At 37.5% G+C, this 26,722-nt stretch overlaps 1 protein-coding gene across 5 annotated transcripts in view; it reads left to right on the top strand.

Moving 5' to 3' along the window:
* DNAJC13 (DnaJ heat shock protein family (Hsp40) member C13) overlaps positions 1-26,722 on the top strand; it is a 128,690-nt gene that overhangs the window by 14,198 nt on the left and 87,770 nt on the right. For 4 of the 5 annotated variants that reach the window (XM_061194673.1, XM_061194670.1, XM_061194671.1 and 1 more), the window contains exon 2: positions 17,443-17,523. In XM_061194673.1, the coding sequence (XP_061050656.1) occupies positions 17,443-17,523 (81 nt within the window). Of the gene's footprint in view, positions 1-12,577; positions 12,886-17,442; positions 17,524-26,722 lie in introns of those variants that run through there. The other variant, XM_061194672.1, reaches the window with a different exon arrangement.

The raw sequence follows: 26,722 nt of genomic DNA, 5'->3' as shown, positions 1-26,722 counted from the left end.
TTTTCCCTACCCAAGTACGTGGGGATTTTCTTGCCTTTTGGGAGGTCTGACGTCTTCTGCCAGCGTTCAGTGGGTGTTCTGTAGGAGCAGTTCCACGTGTAGATGTATTTCTCATGTATCTGTGGGGAGGAAGGTCTGTGATCTATTTTATAGCTGTTTAAAGATCCCTGTATGGTAGGTGTCATACACATTACACATTACTGATTTGTTGTTTATTTAGAAGGAAATGCTTTTGCCTATACTTGAGTTATATATTAAAACATGAAAATTAAAAAAGAGGATTAAGGTTCATATCAGTTTTCTTTCATACACAGCACATTCTAAGATAGTCTAGTTGTAGCTTTTTAATGTGGGTAAAAATTAATGTTCTGTTAACCATTTATATTTTTTACCTTTTATTTGAAACTGAACTAACCTAGTGATATAATTCACTTAGGTTTTGAATCCAGTTACAAATAAAACTAGGTCTTTAAGAAGCCAGTAATAAGGAATTCTCTCTTCCGTCATTACTAAGGATTAGCCCTTGCCTTAGCAGTCGTTCTCCTTCCCCCTGCATTTTCAGTAAGATATAGATGTATGAGGAAGTATTAAGTTCATAAATTAGTTTCTATCATGTGAATGTCTACCATATTTTCAGGTGTAGTTTTACAATGTAGCAGAAAAACAGTGTTTCTTTTGTAGGAGAGTTTGGTCAGAAAATAAAGGCAAATGTAGTTTTCCCCCAACTTAAAAGTTTTCACCTATAGCCAAGTTGAAAGAAATTTACATTAGGCACCCATATATTCACCTCCAAGATTTTCACATTAATATCTTGCTATACTTGATTTATCGCGTTATCTATCCATCTTTCTATTCACCTTATTTTTTGATGCATTTCAAGACAACCTCATGTTTTTAATTTATTATTTGAGAGCAGAGTTAATGATGAAAGAGTTCATTCTTTCATTTTATAGACTCAAGCTGAAAAGTTAGTATCTTATCTGCTCTCTGGAAGTTGTCATATTTGTGTAAAAATCATTTCCAGTTGGTCATGCAAAATGTATGCTTTGAAGGCAAGTAGCCTTGATTAAAGCCAATTCCTTCATTCATTCACTAGTGTATTATTTTTCTGAGCATACTCATTCGTCCCTGGCTAAATAAGTGCTCTGTTTGAGTTTTTACTTAACACAAGCCATGCACATAGACTTAATTTTGCTATGTGTGCAAATTCTTTTTCTTATAGCCTGGCTGTAATCTGCTTGGGTGCTTGTGGTGTTGAATCCCTTCATTCTGCTTTTTGTTCTTAGTGTCATTTTGATGTAGTCTCCTCTCATTGGACTCTCAAATCCTGCAATTTTTTGTCAAAATCATACCGTCCAAAAGATTGTTCTCATTTTATCCATAAATGATCTTAAATGGATTGTCAGTTTTGCTGCCAGTAATAAATTAAAGAATGTGAGAATGTTAAGTGTTATTTGAAAGCATGAAGCAAGGGAGCTCATTGAAAAAGGTGAATCTAGCCAAAATGCCTGTTAACTTGAATTTGACTTTTTAACCCTTAGTACAGTTCTCTCAAAAGAACAAACTGAGAAGTTGCAGAGAAGCTCTGTTGGTGGTGTAATATTAGGATATAGAATAAGAATAAGTGAAGCCAACTTTAGAGTTTAAGTGAAGCAAAATTACAGGGACTTCCCTGGTGGTGCAGTGGTTAAGAATCTGCCTGCCAATGCAGGGGACATGGGTTCGATCCCTGGTCTGGGAAGATCCCACATGCCGCGGAGCAGCTAAGCCCGTGTGCCACAACTACTGAGCCTGCATGCCCTAGAGCCCGCGTGCTGCAACTACTGAGCCTGCACGCCTAGAGCCCATGCTCTGCAACAAGAGAAGCAACCGCAAAGAGGAGCCTGCGCGCCACAACGAAGAGTAGCCCCAGCTCGCCGCAACTAGAGAAAAGCCCCTGCGCAGCAGCAAAGACCCAACGCAGCCAAAAATAAATAAAACTAAAAAAAAATTAGAGATACTTTCAATGTGATTTAGTTACAAAGGGCATGTAAACTTGAGTTTTTCTCATCAAAAAGCTCTTTGAGAATTTGAAGTGGGACAGTCCTGCAGGGAAGGAGATGAAATTTAAGCGGTAATTAGTTTGAACAGATAAATTCTTGCTAATTTGAATAGCACCTTAGCAACTGGCAGGATGGCAAATGCTGATGATACAGCTGCTACCAAGATCTCATCCAACAATTTTTACACTTTTTTACCTGGACAATTTGTTGGTTTTTATAGAATATGCCTATAAATGACTTATGCTATTATGCTTGATGCTAGAAATTCTGCAGATTTTTCATCACTATTAATGGGAATTATGGTTGCTTATGAGTTTTTGCCTATAAGCAACAGTTCTAGAACCACTTTTAGAGCTTATTTAAGAACTATACAGAGGAGATAATTGAATGGGGATTAAATTATTTTTATGGAGTTTTATGGAAACTTTTTTCCCAACAGTTTCATAAGCTGTAACTTATAGGCATCAAACATAAATTTAAAAACATTAGGTTGGTTTCAGGTAAAGAAGCATTTCTAAGAGCTGAAATTCCAAATGCCTAAGTGGGAGATATTTTATTTATTTATTTATTTTATTTTATATTTTTTAACATCTTTATTGGAGTATAATTGTTTTACAATGGTGTGTTAGTTTCTGCTTTATAACAAAGTGAATCAGTTATACATATACATATGTTCCCATATCTCTTCCCTCTTGCGTCTCCCTCCCTCCCACCCTCCCTATCCCACCCCTCTAGGTGGTCACAAAGCACCGAGCTGATCTCCCTGTGCTATGCGGCTGCTTCCCACTAGCTATCTATTTTACATTTGGTAGTGTATATATGTCCATGCCACTCTCTCACCCTGTCACATCTTACCCCTCCCCCTCCCCATATCCTCAAGTCCATTCTTTAGTAGGTCTGTGTCTTTATTCCCATCTTGCCACTAGGTTCTTCATGACCTTTTTTTCTTTTTTTTTCCTTAGATTCCATATATATGTGTTAGCATACTGTATTTGTTTTTCTCTTTCTGACTTACTTCACTCTGTATGACAGACTCTAACTCCATCCACCTCACTACAAATACCTCCATTTCGTTTCTTTTTATGGCTGAGAAATATTCCATTGTATATATGTGCCACATCTTCTTTATCCATTCATCCGATGATGGACACTTAGGTTGCTTCCACGTCCTGGCTATTGTAAATAGAGCTGCAATGAACATTTTGGTACATGACTCTTTTTGAATTATGGTTTTCTCAGGGTATATGCCCAGTAGTGGGATTGCTGGGTCGTATGGTAGTTCTATTTTTAGTTTTTTAAGGAACCTCCATACTGTTCTCCATAGTGGCTGTATCAATTTACATTCCCACCAACAGTGCAAGAGTGTTCCCTTTTCTCCACACCCTCTCCAGCATTTATTGTTTCTAGATTTTTTGATGATGGCCATTCTGACCGGTGTGAGATGATACCTCATTGTAGTTTTGATTTGCATTTCTCTAATGATTAATGATGTTGAGCATTCTTTCATGTGTCTGTTGGCAATCTGTATATCTTCTTTGGAGAAATGTCTATTTTGGTCTTCTGCCCAGTTTTGGATTGGGTTGTTTGCTTTTTTGTTATTGAGCTGCATGAACTGCTTGTAAATCTTGGAGATTAATCCTTTGTCAGTTGCTTCATTTGCAAATATTTTCTCCCATTCTGAGGGTTGTGTTTTGGTCTTGTTTATGGTTTCCTTTGCTGTGCAAAAGCTTTTAAGTTTCATTAGGTCCCATTTGTTTATTTGTGTTTTTATTTCCATTTCTCTAGGAGTTGGGTCAAAAAGGATCTTGCTGTGATTTATGTCCTAGAGTGTTCTGCCTATGTTTTCCTCTAAGAGTTTGATAGTGTGTGGCCTTACACTTAGGTCTTTAATCCATTTTGAGTTTATTTTTGTGTATGGTGTTAGGGAGTGTTCTAATTTCATACTTTTACATGTACCTGTCCAGTTTTCCCAGCACCACTTATTGAAGAGGCTGTCCTTTCTCCAGTGTATATGCCTGCTTCCTTTATCAAAGATAAGGTGACCATATGTGCGTGGGTTTATCTCTGGGCTTTCTATCCTGTTCCACTGATCTATGTTTCTGTTTTTGTGCCAGTACCAAACTGTCTTGATTACTGTAGCTTTGTAATATAGTCTGAAGTCAGGGAGCCTGATTCCTCCACCTCCATTTTTTGTTCTGAAGATTGCTTTGGCTATTCGGGGTCTTTTGTGTTTCCATACAAATTGTGAAATTTTTTGTTCTAGTTCTGTGAAAAATGCCAGTGGTAGTTTGATAGGGATTGCATTGACTCTGTAGATTGCTTTGGGTAGTAGAGTCATTTTCACAATGTTGATTCTTCCAATCCAAGAACATGGTATATCTCTCCATCTATTTGTGTCATCTTTAATTTCTTTCCTCAGTGTCTTATAATTGTCTGCATACAGGTCTTTTGTCTCCTTAGGTAGGTTTATTCCTAGATATTTTATTCTTTTTGTTGCAATGGTAAACGGGAGTGTTTTGTTAATTTCACTTTCAGATTTTTCATCATTAGTGTATAGGAATGCAAGAGATTTCTGTGCATTAATTTTGTATCCTGCTACTTTACCAAATTCATTGATTAGTTCTAGTAGTTTTCTGGTAGCATCGTTAGGATTCTTTATGTATAGGATCATGTCATCTGCAAACAGTGACAGCTTTACTTCTTCTTTTCCGATTTGGATTCCTTTTATTTCTTTTTCTTCTCTGATTGCTGTGGCTAACACTTCCAAAACTATGTTGAATAATAGTGGTGAGAGTGGGCAACCTTGTCTTGTTCCTGATCTTAGTGGAAACGGTTTCAGTTTTTCACCATTGAGGACAATGTTGGCTGTGGGTTTGTCATATATGGCCTTTATTATGTTGAGGAAAGTTCCCTCTATGCCTACTTTCTGCAGGGCTTTTATCATAAATGGGTGTTGAATTTTGTCAGAAGCTTTCTCTGCATCTATTGAGATGATCATATGGTTTTTCTCCTTCAATTTGTTAATATGATGTATCACGTTGATTGATTTGCGTATATTGAAGAATCCTTGCATTCCTGGGATAAACCCCACTTGATCATGGTGTATAATCTTTTCAATGTGCTGTTGGATTCTGTTTGCTAGTATTTTGTTGAGGATTTTTGCATCTATGTTCATCAGTGATATTGGCCTGTAGTTTTCTTTCTTTGTGACATCTTTGTCTGGTTTTGGTATCAGGGTGATGGTGGCCTCATAGAATGAGTTGGGGAGTGTTCCTCCCTCTGCAATATTTTGGAAGAGTTTGAGAAGGATAGGTGTTAGCTCTTCTCTAAATGTTTGATAGAATTCGCCTGTGAAGCCATCTGGTCCTGGGCTTTTGTGTGTTGGAAGATTTTTAATCACAGTTTCAATTTCAGTGCTTGTGATTGGTCTGTTCATATTTCCTATTTCTTCCTTGTTCAGTCTCGGCAGGTTGTGCATTTCTAAGAATTTGTCCATTTCTTCCAGGTTGTCCATTTTATTGGCATAGAGTTGCTTGTAGTAATCTCTCATGATCCTTTGTATTTCTGCAGTGTCAGTTGTTACTTCTCCCTTTTCGTTTCTGATTCTATTGATTTGAGTCTTCTCCCTTTTTCTCTTGATGAGTCTGGCTAATGGTTTATCAATTTTGTTTATCTTCTCAAAGAACCAGCTTTTAGTTTTATTGATCTTTGCTATTGTTTCCTTCATTTCTTTTTCATTTATTTCTGATCTGATCTTTATGATTTCTTTCCTTCTGCTAGCTTTGGGGTTTTTTTGTTCTTCTTTCTCTAATTGCTTTAGGTGCAAGTTTAGGTTGTTTATTCGAGTTGTTTCCTGTTTCTTGATGTAGGCTTTTATTGCTATAAACTTCCCTCTTAGAACTGCTTTTGCTGCATCCCATAGGTTTTGGGTTGTCGTGTCTCCATTGTCATTTGTTTCTAGGTATTTTTTGATTTCCCCTTTGATTTCTTCAGTGATCGCTTCGTTATTAAGTAGTGTATTGTGTAGCCTCCATGTGTTTGTATTTTTTACAGATCTTTTCCTGTAATTGATATCTAGTCTCATAGCGTTGTGGTCGGAAAAGATACTTGATATTATTTCAATTTTCTTAAATTTACCAAGGCTTGATTTGTGACCCAAGATATGATCTATCCTGGAGAATGTTCCATGAGCACTTGAGAAAAATGTGTATTCTGTTGTTTTTGGGTGGAATGTCCTGTAAATATCAATTAAGTCCATCTTGTTTAATGTATCATTTAAAGCTTGTGTTTCCTTATTTATTTTCATTTTGGATGATCTGTCCATTGGCGAAAGTGGGGTGTTAAAGTCCCCTACTATGATTGTATTACTGTTGATTTCCCCTTTTATGGCTGTTTGTTAGTATTTGCCTTATGTATTGAGGTGCTCCTATGTTGGGTGCATACATATTTACAATTGTTATACCTTCTTCTTGGATCGATCCCTTGATCATTATATAGTGTCATTCTTTGTCTCTTGTAATAGTCTTTATTTTAAAGTCTATTTTGTCTGATATGAAAATTGCCACTCCAGCTTTCTTTTGATTTCCATTTGCATGGAATATCTTTTTCCATCCCCTCACTTTCAGTCTGTATGTTTCCCTAGGTCTGAAGTGGGTCTCTTGTAGACAGCATATATACGGGTCTTGTTTTTGTATCCATTCAGCCAGTCTGTGTCTTTTGGTGGGAGCATTTAATCCATTTACATTTAAGGTAATTATTGATATGTATGTTCCTATGCCCATTTTCTTAAATATTTTGGGTTTGTTATTGTAGGTGTTTTCCTTCTCTTGTGTTTCTTGCCTAGAGAAGTTCCTTTAGCATTTGTTGTAAAGCTGGTTTGGTGGTGCTGAACTCTCTCAGCTTTTGCTTGTCTGTAAAGGTTTTAATTTCTCCATCAAGTCTGAATGAGATCCTTGTTGGGTAGAGTAATCTTGGTTGTAGGTTTTTCTCCTTCTCACTTTAAGTATATCCTGCCACTCTATTGTGGCTTGCAGAGTTTCTGCTGAAAGATCAGCTGTTAACCTTATGGGGATTCCCTTGTGTGTTATTTGTTGTTTTTCCCTTGCTGCTTTTAAAATGTTTTCTTTATATTTAATTTTTGATAGTTTGATTAATATGTGTCTTGGTGTGTTTCTCCTTGGATTTATCCTGTATGGGACTCTCTGTGCTTCCAGGACTTGATTAACTATTTCCTTTCCCATATTAGGGAAGTTTTCAACTATAATCTCTTCAAATATTTTCTCAGTCCCTTTCTTTTTCTCTTCTTCTTCTGGGACCCCTATAATTCGAATGTTGGTGTGTTTAATGTTGTCCCAGAGGTCTCTGAGACTGTCCTCAGTTCTTTTCACTCTTTTTTCTTTATTCTGGTCTGCAGTAGTTATTTCCACTATTTTATATTCCAGGTCACTTACCCGGTCTGCCTCAGTTGTTCTGCTATTCATCCCTTCTAGAGTATTTTTAATTTCATTTATTGTGCTTTTCATCGTTGCTTGGTTCCTCTTTAGTTCTTCTAGGTCCTTGTTAAATGTTTCTTGCCTTTTGTCTATTCTATTTCCAAGATTTTCGATCATGTTTACTATAATTATTCTGAATTCTTTTTCAGGTAGACTGCCTATTTCCTCTTCATTTGTTAGGTCTGGTGTGTTTTTACCTTGCTCCTTCATCTGCTGTGTGTTTTTCTGTCTTCTCATTTTGCTTATCTTACTGTGTTTGGGGTCTCCTTTTTGCAGGCTGCAGGTTCGTAGTTCTTGTTGTTTTTGGTATCTGTCCCCAGTGGCTAAGGTTGGTTCAGTGGGTTGTGTAGGCTTCCTGGTGGAGAGGAGTAGTGCCTGTGTTCTGGTGGATGAGGCTGGATCTTGTCTTTCTCGTGGGCACGTCCACGTCTGGTGGTGTGTTTTGAAGTGTCTGTGGCCTTATTATGATTTTAGTCAGCCTCTCTGCTAATGGATGGGGCTGTGTTCCTGTCTTGCTAGTTGTTTGGCATAGGGTGTCCAGCACTGTAGCTTGCTGGTTGTTGAGTGAAGCTGGGTCTTGATGTTGAGATGGAGATCTCTCAGAGATTTTCGCTGTTTGGTATTACGTGGAGCTGGGAGGTCTCTTGTGGACCAGTGTCCTGAAGTTGGCTCTCCCACCTCAGAGGCACAGCCCTGATGTCTGCCTGGAGCACCAAGAGCCTTTCATCCACACGGCTCAGAATAAAAGGGAGAAAAAATAGAAAGAGAGAAAGAAAGAGGATAAAATAAAATAAAATAAAGCTATTATAACAAAAAATAAGAAAAAACATGATTAAGAAAAAATTTTATTAAGAAAAAATTTTAAAAAAATTTTTAAAAATACATTTATTAATTTTTTATAATAAAAAATAAGAAAAAAATTATTAAGTAAAAAATTTAGTAAGAAAAAATTTTTTAATTTTTTAAAATAAAAAGATAAAAATTATTTTAAAATTTTTAAAATTTTTTAAAATAAAAAATAAGGAAAAAATTATTAAGAAAAAGTTTATTAAGAAAAGAATTTTTTAAGTAAAAAAAAAAAAAAAAACCAAAAACGGACGGACCGAACCCTCGGACAAATGGTGGAAGCAAAGCTATACAGACAAAATCTCACCCAGAAGCATACACATATACACTCACAAAAAAAAGGAAAAGGGGAAAAATTAATATATCCTGCTCCCAAAGTCCACCTCCTGAATTTGGGATGATTCGTTGTCTATTCAGGTATTCAACAGATGCAGGTACATCAGGTTGTTTGTGGAGCTTTAATCCGCTGCTTCTGAGGCTGCTGGGAGAAATTTCCCTTTCTCTTCTTTGTTCGTACAGCTCCCAGGGTTCAGCTTTGGATTTGGACCTGCCTCTGCATGTAGGTCGCCTGAGGGTGTCTGTTCTTTGCTCACACAGGATGGGGTTAAAGGAGCAGCTGCTTCGGGGGCTCTGGCTCACTGAGGCCGGGGGGAGGGAGGGGTACGGATGTGGGGCGAGCCTGCGGTGGCAGAGGCCAGCGTGACGTTGCAGCACCCTGAGGCGCACCGTGTGTTCTCCTGGGGATGTTGTCCCTGGATCACGGGAGCCTGGCAGTGGCGGGCTGCGCAGGTTCCCGGGAGGGGCGGTGTGGATAGTGACCTGTGCTTGCACACAGGCTTCTTGGTGGCGGCAGCAGCAGCCTTAGTGTTTCATGCCCGCCTCTGGAGTCCGCGCTGATAGTCGCAGCTCGCTCCCGTCTCTGGAGCTCTTTTGGCGGCGCTCTGAATCCCCTCTACTTGTGCACCGCGAAACAAAGAGGCAAGAAAAAGTCTCTTGCCTCTTCGGCCAGCTGTGGTGCGCTAACCCCTTCAGGCTGTGTTTACGGCGCCAACCCCAGTCCTCTCCCTGCGATCTGACCGAAGCCCGAGCCTCAGCTCCCAGCCCCCGCCCGCCCCGGCGGCTGAGCAGACAAGACTTTTGGGCTGGTGAGTGCTGGTCGGCACCGAGCCTCTGTGCGGGAATCTCTCCGCTTTGCCCTCCGCACCCCTGTGGCTGCGCTCTCCTCCGTGGCTCCGAAGCTTCCCCCCTCTGCCACCCGCAGTCTCCGCCCGCGAAGGGGCTTCCTAGTGTGTGGAAACCTTTCCTCCTTTACAGCTCCCTCCCACTGGTGCAGATCCCATCCCTATTCTTTTGTCTCTGTTATTTCTTTTTTTTCTTTTGCCCTACCCAGGTACGTGGGGAGTTTCTTGCCTTTTGGGAGGTCTGACGTCTTCTGCCAGCGTTCAGTGGGTGTTCTGTAGGAGCAGTTCCATGTGTAGATGTATTTCTAATGTATCTGTGGGAAGGAAGGTGATCTCCATGTCTTAGTCTTCCGCCATCTTGCCCAGACCCCAGGGAGATATTTTAAATGTAGTAAATAAGATTGACTTGCAAAGTAATAGTATTTTGTAGGAATAAAGTTGAAATAAAGAGAAGCTTATAGTTGACTTAAGATGATTTTTTAAAATGTCATCTATCATGGTTATCTTGGCTTTTATATTTTTTCATTTTAAAAACACTTTAGGAAAAAAATTGTAAAGAATAAAATAATAATAATGATAATACCCTGATGTACTCCATCCAGTTTAAGAAATATGATATATTGGTATAGTTATTTTTGAATGAGCACATTAAAAACTATGAATACTGATTAAATCAATAGAACACTATTTTTGAAGGTAGAAATTCTGTGTGACATACTGGTGATATACATTGAATAGTACAAGGGCTGAAGTTAATAGATAAAAGACTTAGGATCAAGTAATTTAATAACAACTTTCCCTCCATAATGCCTTAAAAAGTACAGGGGCCTGTAGGAAATCTTGAAAATGAAATAATAATGCTCCAAAGAACTATTGCATATCTGGGGTAGTATATTTAAAGTACAGTAATAATTATTATGATTGCTAACAAAAATATTAAGTATATTTTTGAGTGCTTATTCTGATCCAGACATCACACTAACCCCTTTATTCAAGTTATCTCACTTGGTCCTCACCATGGCCCTTTGAGACAGGTACTGTCATCCCTATTTTATAGATAAACTGTGATCCTGAGAAGTTAGGAAACTTTTGTTCAAGGTCATGCAGCCAGTAAATGGCAGTTATCACTAGTCTGTCTTTGACCATAAGTAATATTTTTAAAATTCACCACTTTTATCTTGGTGATAGCTTATTAAAACTACTTCAGCATGTATCTTACTAACACTAGCTTCTTGTGCTCATCATTAGTTAATGTTTAGTGTGTGCGGTAGCACCTCTAGTTATCTGTGCTACAGGGAGGTATTCCAAGTGGGTCTTCCTAGATTGAATTATCACTTGCCCACGGCACTTGGGGGACCCCTAGACTTGCTTTTACTCATTTTCCAATGGTTCTCTTGAAGTTGTTCCAACTCTCACTTTAAATGATATAGTCAAGCACAGAATATTCTTGTCTTATTTTTTCTGCATTTTTCTAATATCTGTGCATTACCATTATCCACTAGTGAGTTATCTGTGTTTCTAGAAATATCCTCATGGTCTGAAAGAGTTAATGCAGTTTCCACATCAATTACCTTCATTAGATGAAATGACTTTATCACAAAGTGGTTGAGGTTTTATTGAGCATATAAAATAGATTTACTTGAAAATGGAGAGGTTAATATTACACCATTGGGAAGTAGGTCCCAAACTATCTCATTAATCTGGTGGTTTTAAAAGCTCATTGTTTGTTAGAATAGTATTATTCTGTTGAATTCTCCTTAAAAATTATCCTGAAACCACATATTGGTAGCAGATTTCTGTTGTCATGTATTTGTTTTGAACACTTTGTTTTTTTAAAACAATGTAAGCTTATCTATAGATGGAAACATTTAAAATATTTATTTTTACATGGTAGAGTATTTCAGCATTGGCAACACCTTTTTTGTTTTATTTCTTTTGCCCTGTGTTAAGTACGGTAATTTGTTGCACTGCTTGAAATTGTGGGTTTCAAAGTTGTTTCCAACAAGTGCCTAATCATATTTCCAGGTGAAGATAATAACTGGAACTACTTCTGACTTAATCTAGGAATGTGCTGTCAATGATAAATCTGTAATTACATGGTCAGAATGAATTTATTTTGATTTTCTAAATTTGAAGGAAGGTATTATAGTTAAGCTTAAGTATATAGAATGTGGAGTTAAGCAGGTTGAGTTCAAAAGCCTGGCCCAATCACTTACCAGTTGTTGTGACCTTAGAGAAGTGATTTAATTTCTCTAATTCTGTTTTCTTGTCAATAAAATGGGGATCATCATTCCTGTATCTTAGTGTTGTTATGGGGACAGTGAGATACATAAATGGGTGGTAAATGCCCGGTGTCATCATTAACACATGATGAGTACTTAATAAAAGTTGCATAATTTCAGGACATGTCATAATTTTTTGGTTAGGGTCACCTACCCTCCCCAATTTTAGGATAATCTTTACTGAGGATTCAGAATAGAAAAGCGTTATACTAATTTCCATTTTGAGGCTGTGCAGGCACTAATATTAGCTTTGAATTATCCCGTCATTTCTGGGGTTGACTTGGCTACTTAGGTAAGTATTTCCTGCCTTCATTATCTCTCTAGTATATCCTTACCTAAACATAACATGGCTGAAGGTGAGCTTTTCAGGTAGATGAGTGATTTTCTTCCATAAAGAGCACTTCCATTTTACTAGCCTTAGCCTTTATTGGATTGTTGTCATTCAGGATTGGATGCAGAATAGCAATATCACTTGTTGCTTCCTAAAACATGAGAGGTAATTATCAAGTGTGCTGATTTTGGCCATAGGAACTTGTATTGATGTCCAGAGAATCCTTTAATCCTACATTATATTTTTCTGTTAGCATTGTAATCTGCATCAGGAATACAGTATTTTTTTTCTGACAGGCCAGATAGTGGTATACTTTAAAAATTTTTAAAATTTAATTTTTTGGGACTTCCCTGGTGGCACAGTGGTTAAGAATCCGCCTGCCAGTGCAGGGGACATGGGTTCGATCCCTGGTTCAGGAAGATCCCACACGCCACGGAGCAAGCAAGCCTGTGTGCCGCAACTACTGAGCCTGACCTGTAGAGCCTGCGAGCCGCAACTACTGAAGCCCACACGCCCTAGAGCCCGTGCGCTGCAACTACTGAGCCCGCGTGCCTAGAGCCTGTGCTCCACAACAAGAGAAGCCACCGCAATGAGAAGCCTGCACACCAGAATGAAGAGTAGCTCCTGCTCGCCACAACTAGAGAAAGCCCACGCGCAGCAACGAAGACCCAAGGCAGCCAAAAAGAAAAAAAAAAAATTAATTTTTTGAGGGTAAGAACACTTAACATGAGATCTACCCTCTTGACAGATTTTTAAGTGTACAATACATTATTGTTAACTATAGGCACAGTGCTGTACAGCAGACTCTAGAACTTACTCATCTTGCATAACTGAAACTTTATACCCGTTAATTAGCAACTCCCCATTTCCCCCCTCACCCCGGTCCCTGGCAACCACCATTCTACCTTCTGCTTCTGTGAGTTGGGCTATTATAGATAACTTGTGTCAGTGGAATGATGCAGTATTTGTCCTTCTGTGACTGGCTTATTTCAGTTAGCATAATTCAAGTTTCACTGGTGGTGTTGAATATTGCAGGATGTCCTTTTGTTTTTTTTATAATTTTTGTTTGTTTTTTATAAATTTATTTATTTTTGGCTGCACTGGGTCTTAGTTGCTATGCGTAGCTTTCTCTAGTTGAGGCGAGTGGGGGCTACTCTTCGTTGCGGTGTGTGGGCTTCTCATTGTGGTGGCTTCTTGTTGCAGAGCTCGGGCTCTAGGTACGTGAGCTTCAGTAGTTGTGGCACACGGGCTCTAGAGCGCAGGCTCAGTAGTTGTGGTGCACGGGCTTAGTTGCTCCACGGCATGTGGGATCTTCCCGGACCAGGGCTTGAACCCGTGTCCCCTGCATTGGCAGGCGGATTCTTAACCACTGTGCCACCAGGGAAGCCCAGGATGTCCTTTTTTAAGACTGAATAATATTTCATTGTGTGTGTATACCACATTTTCTTTATCCATTCATCTGTTGATGGACATTTAGGTTGTTTACACATCTTGGCTTTTATAAATAATGTTGCAGTGAATATGACCACGCTGTCTCTTAGTGGTCCTAATTTCAGTTCTTTTGGATAAATACTTAGAAGTTTGATTGCTGGATCATACGATAATTCTTTTTTTTGGCCATGCCACGCGGTTTGCGGAATCCTATTTCCCTGACCAGGGATCAAACCCGGGCCCATGGCACTGAAAGCACTGAGTCCTAACCACTGGACCGCCAGGGAATTCCCTAATCTATTTTTTAATTTTTCTGAGCAACTTCCATACTGTTTTCCATAGCGCACCATTTTACATTCCCATCAACAGTGTACAAGGGTTCTAGTTTCTGTACATCTTCACCAAAACTTGTTGTCTTTTATTTTTTTGATAATAGCCATCGAACAGGTGTGAGGCAGTATCTTGTAGTTTTGAGTTGCATCTCCCTGATAGTGACATTGAATATCTTTTCATATACCTGTTGGCCATCTTTATGTCTTCTAGTAGTTTAATTTTATATTAATGTGTTTTATCTTCTCTCTCTTTATCTATCCTAACCTTGGAACTCTCTGGAGTCTAGTGTTTTCATCACCCCCGAGTTCATAGGTCTCCAAAAAGTGGTAGATAAGTCTTCTTGATGTAAACTTGTTTTAATTCCCCTCCTAAAAAATCCATTTGAGTTACCTATTCCCCCAAACCAGTGATACTTACGAGATCATTCTTTAGGGTTTTTTTTTTTTAATTCTTAAATTTGCTTTGTTATTGTGAGATTCCCCCCCCCCCTTTGATTTATTAGGGATCTTTACTCCTGGGTCATGCCATAAGTTCTCTGTGGCTGTCATTTTAAACTCTTACATTATTTTTTCTCTCACTTTTAAAGTCCCTTGATGAGGTCAGCCAGTCTTCACTCAAACACATTTTCTTTCTTGTCAGTTTTCTCTAGATAGGCCTTTGGTTCAGTCAGTCATTCTGATGTAAGAAATTGTGGACTCGGAATCCAAACTCCACTCTTCAATATCAGCCATTTACCTTTTCTGTCCTCCTTTTTCTTACATTTTTCCAATCTTCAGTTACAGTATGTAAGGGGAAAATATCATCTGTAGACCTATAGTTTTTCACTTTTTTGGCACCTTTTCAGAGATCCAACCTAAGTTTCTTTTCAGCAATATCGTTTACTACAAGTGATTCAGGAGGCAGGGATCATGTGTGCTGGTGTAGTAATTCTTGGTTGGCTGCCTGTGTCATTTCAGATACACAATCCAGAAAAAACAAAACAGCACACCAAATGACAGGACTATATTTAGCTGTCTCCATGCACACTAGTAGGAAGATGTCATTGACTGTTAAGAGATATTTCCTCTCTGGTAACAATAATGGTTTCTCTAAACTTGCTGTTACTTGTGGTTCTCTTATTATTCCTCAGAGCATGAATTGATGTTTTTCCGGAAGGTTTGCCAAAACCTTATTTGGGAGTACCTTTTAGAATATCAAGTTTGAAGTGGCCATCAAAATTGCTCATGGGGTTGCTGAATTTCATTCATTCACTCAAATACTCATTGAGCACCTGTTTTGTGTCAGGTACTCTTGTAGGCTCTGGAGAGCCTAGAGAAAATGAGCATAACAGACAAAAATACCTCTCTGGATATTCTAGTAGGATTAGATAAATAATAAATAGACTAAATTGCATGTTAGACTATGAAAGGTACCCTAGAGAAAATATGAGCAGGAGTTAGGATAGAGAGTATAGAATGAGGAGGGTAATTACAATTTAAAACAAGATAGTTAGGCTAGGCCTCATTGTAAAGGTGACATTTGGACACAGAGTTGAAGGAGCTGAAGGTGTTAGCCATGTAGATATCTAGGGGAAGAGCATTCTACAATACATAGAGTACAGAGGCCCTTGCTAATTTGCTGATAGAAAAACAAGAAGAATGAAGAAAGTAATGTCAAAATAGAGGTATCTTTAAAAATGTGTTTGCCTCTCAGATATATATCCAAGAGAAATGAAAACATTCGCACAAAATGATTGTTCATAGCAGCATGATTGATAATAGCCAAAAAGTAGAAACAACACAAATATCCATCAACTGATGATAAACAAAATGTGTTGCATCTATACAATAGAAGGAAACTGATCCATGCCACAACATGGATAAACTTTGAAAATGTTACGCTAAGTGAGAGAAGCCAGTCACAAAGACCACATATTGTATGATTCTGTTTGTATGGGATTCCAAAATAGGCAAGTGCGTAGTGACAGGAAGTAGATTAGTGGATGCCAGGTGGTGGGAGTGAGGGGGATTGGGGAGTGGCTGCTAGCAGGGTTTCTTTTTGGGGTGATAAAAATACTGTGTTGGTTGTAGAACTCTGTGTACATGCTAAAAACCCATGAATTGTACACTTTTAAAAGGGTGAATTTTATAGTGTGTGAATTGTGTCTCAAAAAGCTGTTATAAAAATGTTTTTGGATGAAAATGGTTTTATTCTAATTATGAAAAGAATACTTGTTGACTAAAAAAATGTTTAGACATATAAAGATGTAAAGAAAGCTAAGTGAACCATACTTCTAACCATTCAGTTTGCATTATTGACCCTTTGGTATGTACCTTACAGTATTTTTTAGAGAGCATTTCTAATTATTAAGGGTAGGAAGCAATAGCCAAGTGACAAAAGAAATAAATGACCATATTCATTTTTAACTTTTATTCAGTGTGAAGCAAATGATGCAGAATTTTCAAAATTTATCATCAGTCTTTCATTAGTAGCCAGTTTATGCAATTATTGTGTAAAATTAAATTGAAATTTTTTCATGAGATAAATGGATTCTGGATTTTTGACACCTCAAGGTTATAGTCAACAAACTAATCTTGAAATATTGCACATAACATGGTCCCTCTGCCTGTGGCTGTTAGGAAGTTCAACAATCTTCAACTGTCCTGTTTAACTAGAGAGTTCACTAACCAAACTGTAACAAACATTTCTAAACAATTAATTTCTGCACTCATCTTGATGTTTGCAACTACACTTTGAGTAGCATTGTTCTAGTGTGGAATACCATGTGACTTAAAAATTATTTTCTCAAAGTATAATTCTGTGGAAAAAGGTTAATATTCTGTAAAAACAGGTTAAGTGGTATGAATGACAATCTCAATTTTGTTTAAAAAGTTATTTTTTCTAGCTAGAAGAAGGGAAGCTAGAATGATTATCTTTGGATGCTAGGATGAAAGATGCATTACTTTATGAACATTAAAATTTTTGTATTATGTACTTGAATTACTTTTATAATGAGACTATTAAATTAAACCTTACTTATTTACAATAGGTTCCCTTTAAAGTGACAGTGACAGCAAGATGGCTGACACTTAGCAGCTAAGTGTTTAGCTAAGTGTTTTGTCTAATAGACAAAAACCTATTAGAATTGGTTTGACCCTTGGCAAACATTTGTAGGTGCCCATGATGTGTTAAGACATTGTTTGGCAATGTGAGATTTAAAGATTCATTTACTTTAACATTTTTTTTAATTAGGTTCTCTGCAATCGAGATGTTGATAGAGGGTGATTCTTGTCCTCAAGAAACCCAGTGTAGTGGAAGAGAGCTGTGACAATATGCTGTGCTAAAGGCTGTGATAGAGAGGTGAACAGACCATCCCTATCCTTTAAAACCTTATGGTCTTGTAGAAAAATTGGTGTCTTAAAATCAGTGCCATATGGCAGGCTATGAAATTATGGTATGGGAGATTCAGGGAAAACCCTTAAGGATAGCACTATTATGAAATTTACCCATATTTTTATCTTTCAGGTTTCAGCACAAAATGAACATAATTAGGGAAAATAAGGATTTAGCATGTTTCTACACAACAAAACATTCATGGAGGGGAAAGTGAGTATTTCTGTTGGTTTTACTTTTCTCTGCCTCTATAAAGTGTTTTAAACATTACTTTTTCAGTGTCTTGAATAGTACTGCACAACTCAATAATGTCATCCAGCCCTTCTCTTCTGAAAAGCATATGTACATATTTTAAATGCAAATGCTACATTTAGAATAAATTATTGTTCTTTTTTCTTTTGATATGTCTGGTTTTCTCTGTCTGTCTTGGGAAGGAATTTGGTAGGAATTAAAAGGAATATAAACCAGTTATCCACTGTCTTGAATGCTGTCAATTAATGATGTTATGTAGTAGTGGAGTGTTAACTTCACAACTCTGTCGCTTAAAAAGAAGCCTGTGTTATCAATACATATTCATTTCCATTTGACTCTCAGGGAAAATATGCCAATATTGCATTTTGTAATCTTTTTTTAAACCTGTAATGAAATTTAAAAATTGGGTTTGGTCTCTTCCTTGGGAGGGGATGATGACATTTTTCAGTAACTTGCATGGTCAAAGCAAGGTGTACATGCTTATGTATCCTTTTGTAAAATGGATAGTAATTCCTACCCCTCAGACTGATATAAGGATTAAATGAATTGTTATGGAGTATGTGAAGGTTTTAAAATTATACCTTAAATACATTGAGTATTCAGTGAATGGCATCTTTTGACCATTACAGAAAAGTTTAGTCTATGGTCATTTTGAGTAGTAATAAGTAAAATGAGTGTGCCACACTTTGACAAATAGGTAACCACATTATTCCAGATCAGGCCTCAGACAGATAAAACATGACATGTGCACAAAGCCAATAACTTTAGTTCTTATTCTTTTTGTTTTTTCCTCTGGAGGATGAGGAGAGAGGGTGGGGTAGTTCTTATTCTTAACTTTCCATTTTTTAGGTAATAGTGTTGTAACTTCTTAGAATGGTGCAACATCTGAATTCTGTAGTGTTTCTGGTTTGCATTAAGAAACTGACTATAATTTTGAAAGATTTGAGTGTTTAATTTTGTTTCCTTTTAGTAGCTCAGTTGTATGAGCTACTTAATTGTTATCCTGTGGAATACTTGTCTTGAAATTTTTTTCTTCAGTTAATTTCATTGAGCAAAGTTAGAATATTGGCACATCCAGAATAGTATGAGTCTCTTTAGTTCTTTTAGCCTTAAAAAATGTTGTATATTTAAATGATCTTTATTTTTTCCTCAAGAGTTAAATTGCTTTAATCATCATAATATAGCTTTTGTTTTTTAATACAATTGTAGCATACTGTTGAATTAATTCTAAAGAACAAACTTCCAGTAATACTTTTTGCTTTGTGAGCTTATCAGTAATTGTGGTCACCTGGAAAAACTTTTAATGTTCTTAGTAATGACTGTGACTTAAAACAATCCTTTTTTTTCTTTCCTTTTTTGTAATTATTTGGAGCAGAACTATTTCTGTGCTCCGAGCATAATTCGTTACCTCCATCATTCACACCTTGAAACTTTTTTGCTTTGTTTTTATAGCAGCTCTATTGATATAATTTACTTAACAGAAAACTCACTCTTTTTAGGTGTACAATTCTGTGGTTTTTTAGTGTATTTGTAGAGTTGTGAACCATCACCACTAACTATTTATAGAACACTTTCCTCACCCCCCAAAAATACTCCTCTAAATATATTAGCAATTCCTCCCCTCTCCCCTGCATCTGGCACCCACTAATCTTTTTTTTGTCTCTGTATTGCTTATTTAGGACATCACATATAAATGGACTCATCCAATATGTGATCTTTTGTGACTATCTTCTTTCACTTAGCATGTTTTCAAGGTTTATCCACGTTGTAGCATGTGTTAGTACTTCATTTCTTTTTATTGCCAAATCTATTGTATGGATATTGCCACATTTTGTTTATCCATTCATCTGTTGATGGACATTTATAGTGTTTCTACTTTTTTACTATTATGAATAGAATAGTGCTGTTATAACACATACAAGTTTATGGGTGAATCTATATTTCCATCTCTCTTGGGTATACACCTAGGAGTGGAATTGATGGTATTGGGTTGGCCAGAGTTCATTGGGGTTTTTCCGTAACATCTTACCAAACACCCAAACGAACTTTTTGGCCAACCCAGTATATGGAGTTACATAGAATTATATGGTAACTCCATGTTTAACTTTTTGAGGAACAGTCAAACTGTTTTCCAAAGTGGCTGCAGCATTTTATAATCCTCCCATCAATGTATGAGGATTCCAATTTCTCCACATCCTTACCAACACTTCTTATTGTCTTTCTTTTCATTTTAGCCATCCTAGTGCATATGAAGTGGTATCTCATTGTGGTTTTGATTTGCATTTCCCTAATGACTAAGATGTTGAGTATCTTTTCATGTGCTTATTGGCCATTTTGTGTATATTTCATGAAATGTCTATTCAAATCATTTACCCAGTTTTTAATTGAGTTGTTTATTCTTCTGTTGTTGAGTTGCATAAGTTCTTTATGTATCATGAATACAACTCCCTTATAGAGGTATGATTTGCAACCCTCCTGTTCAGTGGGTTGTCTTTTCACTTTCTTGATGGTATGCTTTGAAGCACAAAGGTTTTAATTTTGATGAAATTTTGATGAATCCAATCTATTTTTTTCTATTGCCATTTGTGCTTTTGGTGTCACATCTAAGAAGCCATTACCTAATCCAAGGTCTCAAAGATTTATTCCTATGTTTTCTTCTAAGAGTTTTATAATTTTGATTTTGGGTTAATTTTTGTGTGCAGTGGGAAGTAGGGATCCAGCTTTATTCTTTTGCATGTGGCTATCTAGTTATCCCAGCACCATTTGTTGAAAAAACTATTCTTTCCCCATTGAACTGTTTTGACAACCGTGTCAAAAATCAATTGACTGTAAAAGTTTATAACTGAATTCTCAATTCTATTCCATTGATCTATATGCCTTGCCTACCGTTATGGCAGAACCATATTTTTTTTTTTTTTTTTTTTTTTGGCTGTGCCACACGGCTTGTGGGGTTTTAGTTCCCCTGACCAGGGATCAAACCTAGGCCCACGGCAGTGAAAGTGCTGAGTCCTAACCACTGGACTGCCAGGGAATTCCCAGAACCATATTGTCTTAATTACTGTAGCTTTGTACTAGGTTTCAAAACTAGAAAGTTTCAGGTTCCAACTTTGTTTATTTTCAAATTATGTTGGCTTTTCTGGGTCTCTTGCATTTCCGAATGAATCTTAGAGTCAGTATCAATTTTACAAAAAAGGCAACTGGGATTTTGATACGGATTGCATTGAATCTATAGATCAATTAGGGGAGTATGGCCACCTTAAGAATGTTAAGTCTTCTGATCCACAAACATGGGATGTCTTAACACTGAAATCTTTTAAAATTTCTTTCAACAGTATTTTGTTGCTTTTAGTGTACACACCTTGAAACTTTTAACTTCTTCTTGAAAGGTACTACATTTTCCAGATAATGAATCATTTCATTAGGTTATATACATCATTATGTGGCACTGAATCTTTTATTATATTACCTATTTTATGTAGCCAATTCTAATCTAAGTTTAAAGTGTTTCTCATTGGTCTTATGAAAAAAATAAATGGTCAATATTAAAAATTTTCTGTTGTTTCAGAGTTGCTATTTGAACCCTCTCTCTAGAAATATATCTATATGCAACAAATTTTGCGTGTGATTTTGGGGTTTTAGGGCCTCAGTTTTAAGAGATTCCAACTCAACCCCAACATTTTAGAAAAATGTTATTGATAGTGACAGTAAAGATGGACAAATATTTTTCTTTATCTTAATATACCTAAATTAAAGATAACCTCTCCAGATATTTCCCTTGGGGATATTCATGTGACCTATTTCATTTTACCTCTGTAATAGTTTTCATATGTTTACATTGCGGCGGCTACTCGTGTTTTTAATGATTAAGGTCTCTTCACCCCTTGGCTGGCAAAGTAGCCTTTCTGCTGTGTTTGTCATTTTCCCACTTGTAAAATACACAGTTAAATTATATCTTTGTCTGGAAGGAGCAGGAAGGGGGAGGAGATTTCAGTAGTAAAAAGCACTTTTCTTTCATGAAAGAGCAAAGTTTCCTTTTTGACCTGGCAAGTCATTTCTGATAGGAAGGAAGATGCATACATTTCAGTTAAAGCTGAAATGCAGATTCACTATGGAAAACTTCACAGTAATGTTGAAAATTAGGTACTTAATTTTTTTCTGGATGGAAATTACATGTAAAATCTACCTGTGGATCACTTTAATATTTGCATACATTAATTGTAGCAAATGCTCTGAATTTAAAAGTAGCATTTTAGTATCTGAACAGGATTTTAACTGCAGTACATTGGGATATATCATAATCAGTCTATGAAATTCATTGGCAGATGCCCACTACATTCATAGACAGCCTGTGTAATGACTAGATACAGGAAATTGAGAGAAGAGTTGAGGGAAAGGGAAGCTAGTGAATTTTTCATACCTTTCTTATAATGTAGGAATAGAATCCTACAAGAGAAGAGAGACTCTTCTCTTTAGCTGCCTGGCATTTACACATCTCACCAACTCTGATAACTCTAGGAAACCTGGGGTTTTTTTCCCCTGCTTTGTTGATTTTAGCCCTTGACCCTGCCAGCCTCTAAACCTCACATGCATCCATCCTGAATTCTCTTTGTGTTTTCTTTGTACATCTCTTTGTGCTTATTATCAAGCAGTCTGGTATTTGAATATCTTTCAAGTGCAAATAGGATCACATCTGCTAGGAATTTTATATTTTACACACAATGCTCTATTAAAAGCTAGTTTTAGGGCTTCCCTGGTGGCGCAGTGGTTGGGAGTCTGCCTGCCAATGCAGGGGACACGGGTTCGAGCCCTGGTCTGGGAAGATCCCACATGCCACAGAGCAACTAGGCCCGTGAGCCACAATTACTGAGCCTGCGCGTCTGGAGCCTGTGCTCTGCAACAAGAGAGGCCGCGATAATGAGAGGCCCGCGCACCGCGATGAAGAGTGGCCCCCACTTGCCACAACTAGAGAAAGCCCTCGCACAGAAACGAAGACCCAACACACAGCCATAAATAAATAAATAAATAAAATAAATAAACCCAAAAGTTTAAAAAAAAAAAAAAAAAAAAAAAAAGCTAGTTTTAGGAGCAAAGAGTCTTTCCAACAAATGATACTTCTCTTTTCAACAAATGATACTTGAACACCTGGACATCCACATGCAACAAAATGAATCTAGGCATAGATTCTACATCCTTCACAAAATTAACTCAAAATGGATCACAGACCTAAGTGTGAAATGTAAAATTATAAAACTCCAAGAAGATAACATGGGAGAAAATCTAGATGACCTTGGGTTTGATGATGACTTTTTAGATACAACACCAAATACATTAGCCATGAAAAAAATGAATTGATAAGTTGGACTGCATTAAAGTTGAAAACTTCTGCTTTGTGAAAGACACTATCAAGAGAATGTAAAGACAAGCTGGGAGAAAATATTTGCAAAAGACATATTTTATAAAGCACTGTTATACAAAGAACCCTTAAAACTCAACAATAAGAAGACAAACAACATGATTAAAAAATGAGCCAAAGATCTTAACAGAGACCTCACCAAAGAAAATATTCAGGGAATTCCCTGGCAGTCCAGTGGTTAGGACTTCACACTTCCACTGCAGGGGGCACGGGTTCGATCCCTGGTCGGGGAACTAAGATCCCACATGCTGTGCGGCACAGCCAAAGAAAAAGAAAAGAAAATATACAGATGGCAAATAATTCAGAGAAATGCATGCAAATGTAGAGATGCCACTACACATCTACTGGAATGGCCAAAATCCAGAACACTGACAACTCCAAATGCTGGTGAGGATGTGAAGCAACAGGAAATCTCATTTATTGCTGGTGGAAATACAAAATGGTATAGCCGCTTTGGAAAATAGTTTGGTGGTTTCTTACAACACTCAACGTTCTCTTACCATATGATCCAGCAGTTACACTCAGTTTACCCAAAGGAGTTGAAAACTTATGTCCACACAGATGTTGATAGCAGCTTTATTCATAATTACCGAAACTTGAAAACAACCAAGATGTCTTTCAGTAGGTGAATGAGTAAACTGTAGTACATGCAGACAATGAGTATTATTCAGCACTAAAAAAATGAACCATCAAGTCATGAAGAGACATGGAGGAAACTTAAATGCATAATAATATTAAGTGAAAGAAGCCAATCTGAAAAGGCTACGTGCTGTATGATTCCAACTGCAGTATATGACATTGTGGAAAAGGCAAAACTTTGGAGACAGTAAAAAGATCGTGGCTTTCAAGGTTTAGCAGGGAGGGAAGGATGAATAGGCAGAGCTCAGAGGATTTTTAGGACAGCGAAACTACTGTATGATACTGTAATGGTGGATACATGTCATTATACTTTGGTCCAAACCATAGAATGTAAGGCACCAAGAGTGAACTCTAATGTAAACTGTGGATTTTGTTGGATAATGATGTGTCAGTGTAGGTTCACCAGTTGTAACAAATGTATCACTCTGGTGGGGCTTGTTGATAATGGGGGAGGCTGTGCATGGGTGTGGACAGGGAGTATACTGGGAATCTTTGTACCTTCTGCTTAATATTATTGTGAACCTAAAACTGCTCTAAAAAAGCCTGTTTAAAAGACAGCTCCGGGGCTTCCCTGGTGGCGCAATGGTTGAGAATCTGTCTGCTAATGCAGGGGACACGGGTTCGAGCCCTAGTCTGGGAAGATCCCACATGCCGCGGAGCAACTGGGCCCGTGAGCCACAACTGCTGAGCCTGCGCGTCTGGAGCCTGTGCCCCGCAACGGGAGGGGCCGCGATAGTGAGAGGCCCGCGTACCACGGTGAAGAGTGGCCCCCGCACCACGATGAAGAGTGGCCCCCGCTTGCCGCAACTAGAGAAAGCCCTTGCATGAAACGAAGACCCAACACAGCTAAAAATAAATAAAGTAGCTGTTAATTAAAAAAAAAAAAAATCACAGAACTAGTTACAAAATAGTCCATATTAAATTAAAAAAAAAAAGAAAGCTCCATCTGAGCTGGAAAATATATGGACCCTGCATCACAGAAAATAAGTACTTAAAATACTACATTTCATGGGATGCCCTTTAATTAGAAATGGGACATTTTCTCACTGAGTTACCGCAGAATGTTTCCTATACATTCCTTTTTTCTCTTTTCTGAGGAATACAACTTCTAATGTAAATGAGCCCTCTCAGGTGAAACTCATCTTTCAAGTGGAGTTTGACCAGAATGGAGTATCCCGGTAATATAATGAGATGAATGATCAATTAGTTTTGTTCTGTATTTTAAATACGAATTCAGCAGTCATGGATACTTGAAACATATGATACTAATAATAATTAGTTCAGTGACTAGTGGAGTGTTGAACCCTCCCCCCCATTATTCAATCAACAGAAAAAGTGCAATAAGAATAACATTTACTGATTATAAGCACTAAGTGACAAGAACTTTACATGGATTATTTAATTCTCACATTATGAGCTAAGTATGCATATTATCCACATCTTTCAGATGCGGAAACTGAAGCTTAGAGAGGTTAAGCAAGTTATCAGAGGATACACAGTAAGTGAACAGTTTATACAGTATTTGAACCCAGGCAGTGTGACTCCAGAGCTGATGGGCTTAACTGTAAGAGTGCTTACCATTGATCTCTTAACTCTGAGAAACCTTGCACTTCAGTTATCCCTAGTTACGTTATCTGATGGACTAAGATTTAGTTCAAGTAACTAGATTCTCAAGCTTTTAATAATAAAAGGAAAAACTCTAGATGCTGTGAGAATCCTAAAGGCTTCTAGAAATTGGTGTCCAAATCTTTTTATTTGTTTATTTATTTTGTTTATTTTATTTTTGGCTGTGTTGGGTCTTTGTTGCTGTGCACAGGCTTCCTCTAGTTGCGGCCAGCAGGGGCTACTCTTTGTTGCGGTGCGCGAGCTTCTCACTGTGGTGACTTTTCTTGTTGCAGAGCACAGGCTCTAGGCACACGGGCTTCAGTAGTTGTGGCGCACGGGCTGAGTTGCTCCGTGGCATGTGGGATCTTCCCGGACCAGGGCTCAAACCCATGCCCGCTGCGTTGGCAGGCAGATTCTTAGCCACTGCTCCACCAGGGAAGCCCCCAGATCTTACTTTTAAATGGTTGAGGCACCTAGGTGTTCAACCTAGGAAAGAATTCGCACTGAAAGTCTGATTGGCAGAAAAATTAGGTATGCTTCATATGAAGCTGAAAGACAGAACTTGGACCAGAGGGTGAAACTTGTGGGGAAGTATATATTGGCTTAGAACTAAGGAACAACAGTCAATATCTGCAGTACTGGAAAACAAATAGAATTACTTTTAGGGAAGGTTAGTTGGTTCCCTCGTACCAGTAGTCGTCAACTACTAAAAGTAGCCAACTTTACTCAGGGTACTATAAGGGTTCGAGCTGTATGTTATGAGGACTAGACAAGGTAACATAAAAGCTGTCTTCCAGCTCTGATTAGATGTGTTTGGCTTATTTGAGACCTGTTGCATAGACTGTCCACTGAAAGGATTGAGAATCTTAACTTTAAAAGTAACATGCAAAGGTTTTATTATCCCAAGAAATTTGAGAACCATTATTTTATAATAAACACAAGCTTTTTCTGTACCTTACAAAAAAGTAACGTTTAATTTTCTCTATTTTGAGAGAACTGAATAATATGAATTTCTGTGCAGAAGGGTATGACATTGTGATGGTGGCCAATATTTTTGTAATATCTTTCTCTTGATACTGTTGTACATGCCTAATTGATATAAGCTAGTTAAGAAATTCAAATCCGAAATAAGCTTTCATACAATGACTGACAAGTATCTTAGCTCTTACTACTTTGAAGTTTATTTCAGATGTCTGAATTAGTTAACTAAATAACAAACAAAATGTCTGCCCAGAGGAAACTAGGTCTTTAAGGGACTCTTATTCACTGCCATACCATTCAACCCAGCACACTGTGCTCATTTAATATTGGGTCAATCCATGATAATACTTAATATGCAGTATCTGATCTAACGTATTAGTTTTTTCTCCCCCCCCCCCAAAAATTGCCATATGGGAAAAAATCGTGATATAAAAAGTTGTTTAAAAGAAGAAAGCAATATTCATAAGGACTAGAAGGTTTAAGAATGGCATAACATTTTTATTTGCAGGAATTAATACAAGA

This window comes from Eubalaena glacialis, chromosome 6, assembly GCF_028564815.1.
Source record: "Eubalaena glacialis isolate mEubGla1 chromosome 6, mEubGla1.1.hap2.+ XY, whole genome shotgun sequence".
Taxonomy (NCBI): domain Eukaryota; kingdom Metazoa; phylum Chordata; class Mammalia; order Artiodactyla; family Balaenidae; genus Eubalaena; species Eubalaena glacialis.
Note: the sequence above shows the minus strand (reverse complement) of the source record. Positions and strands in the feature narration are given on the sequence as shown.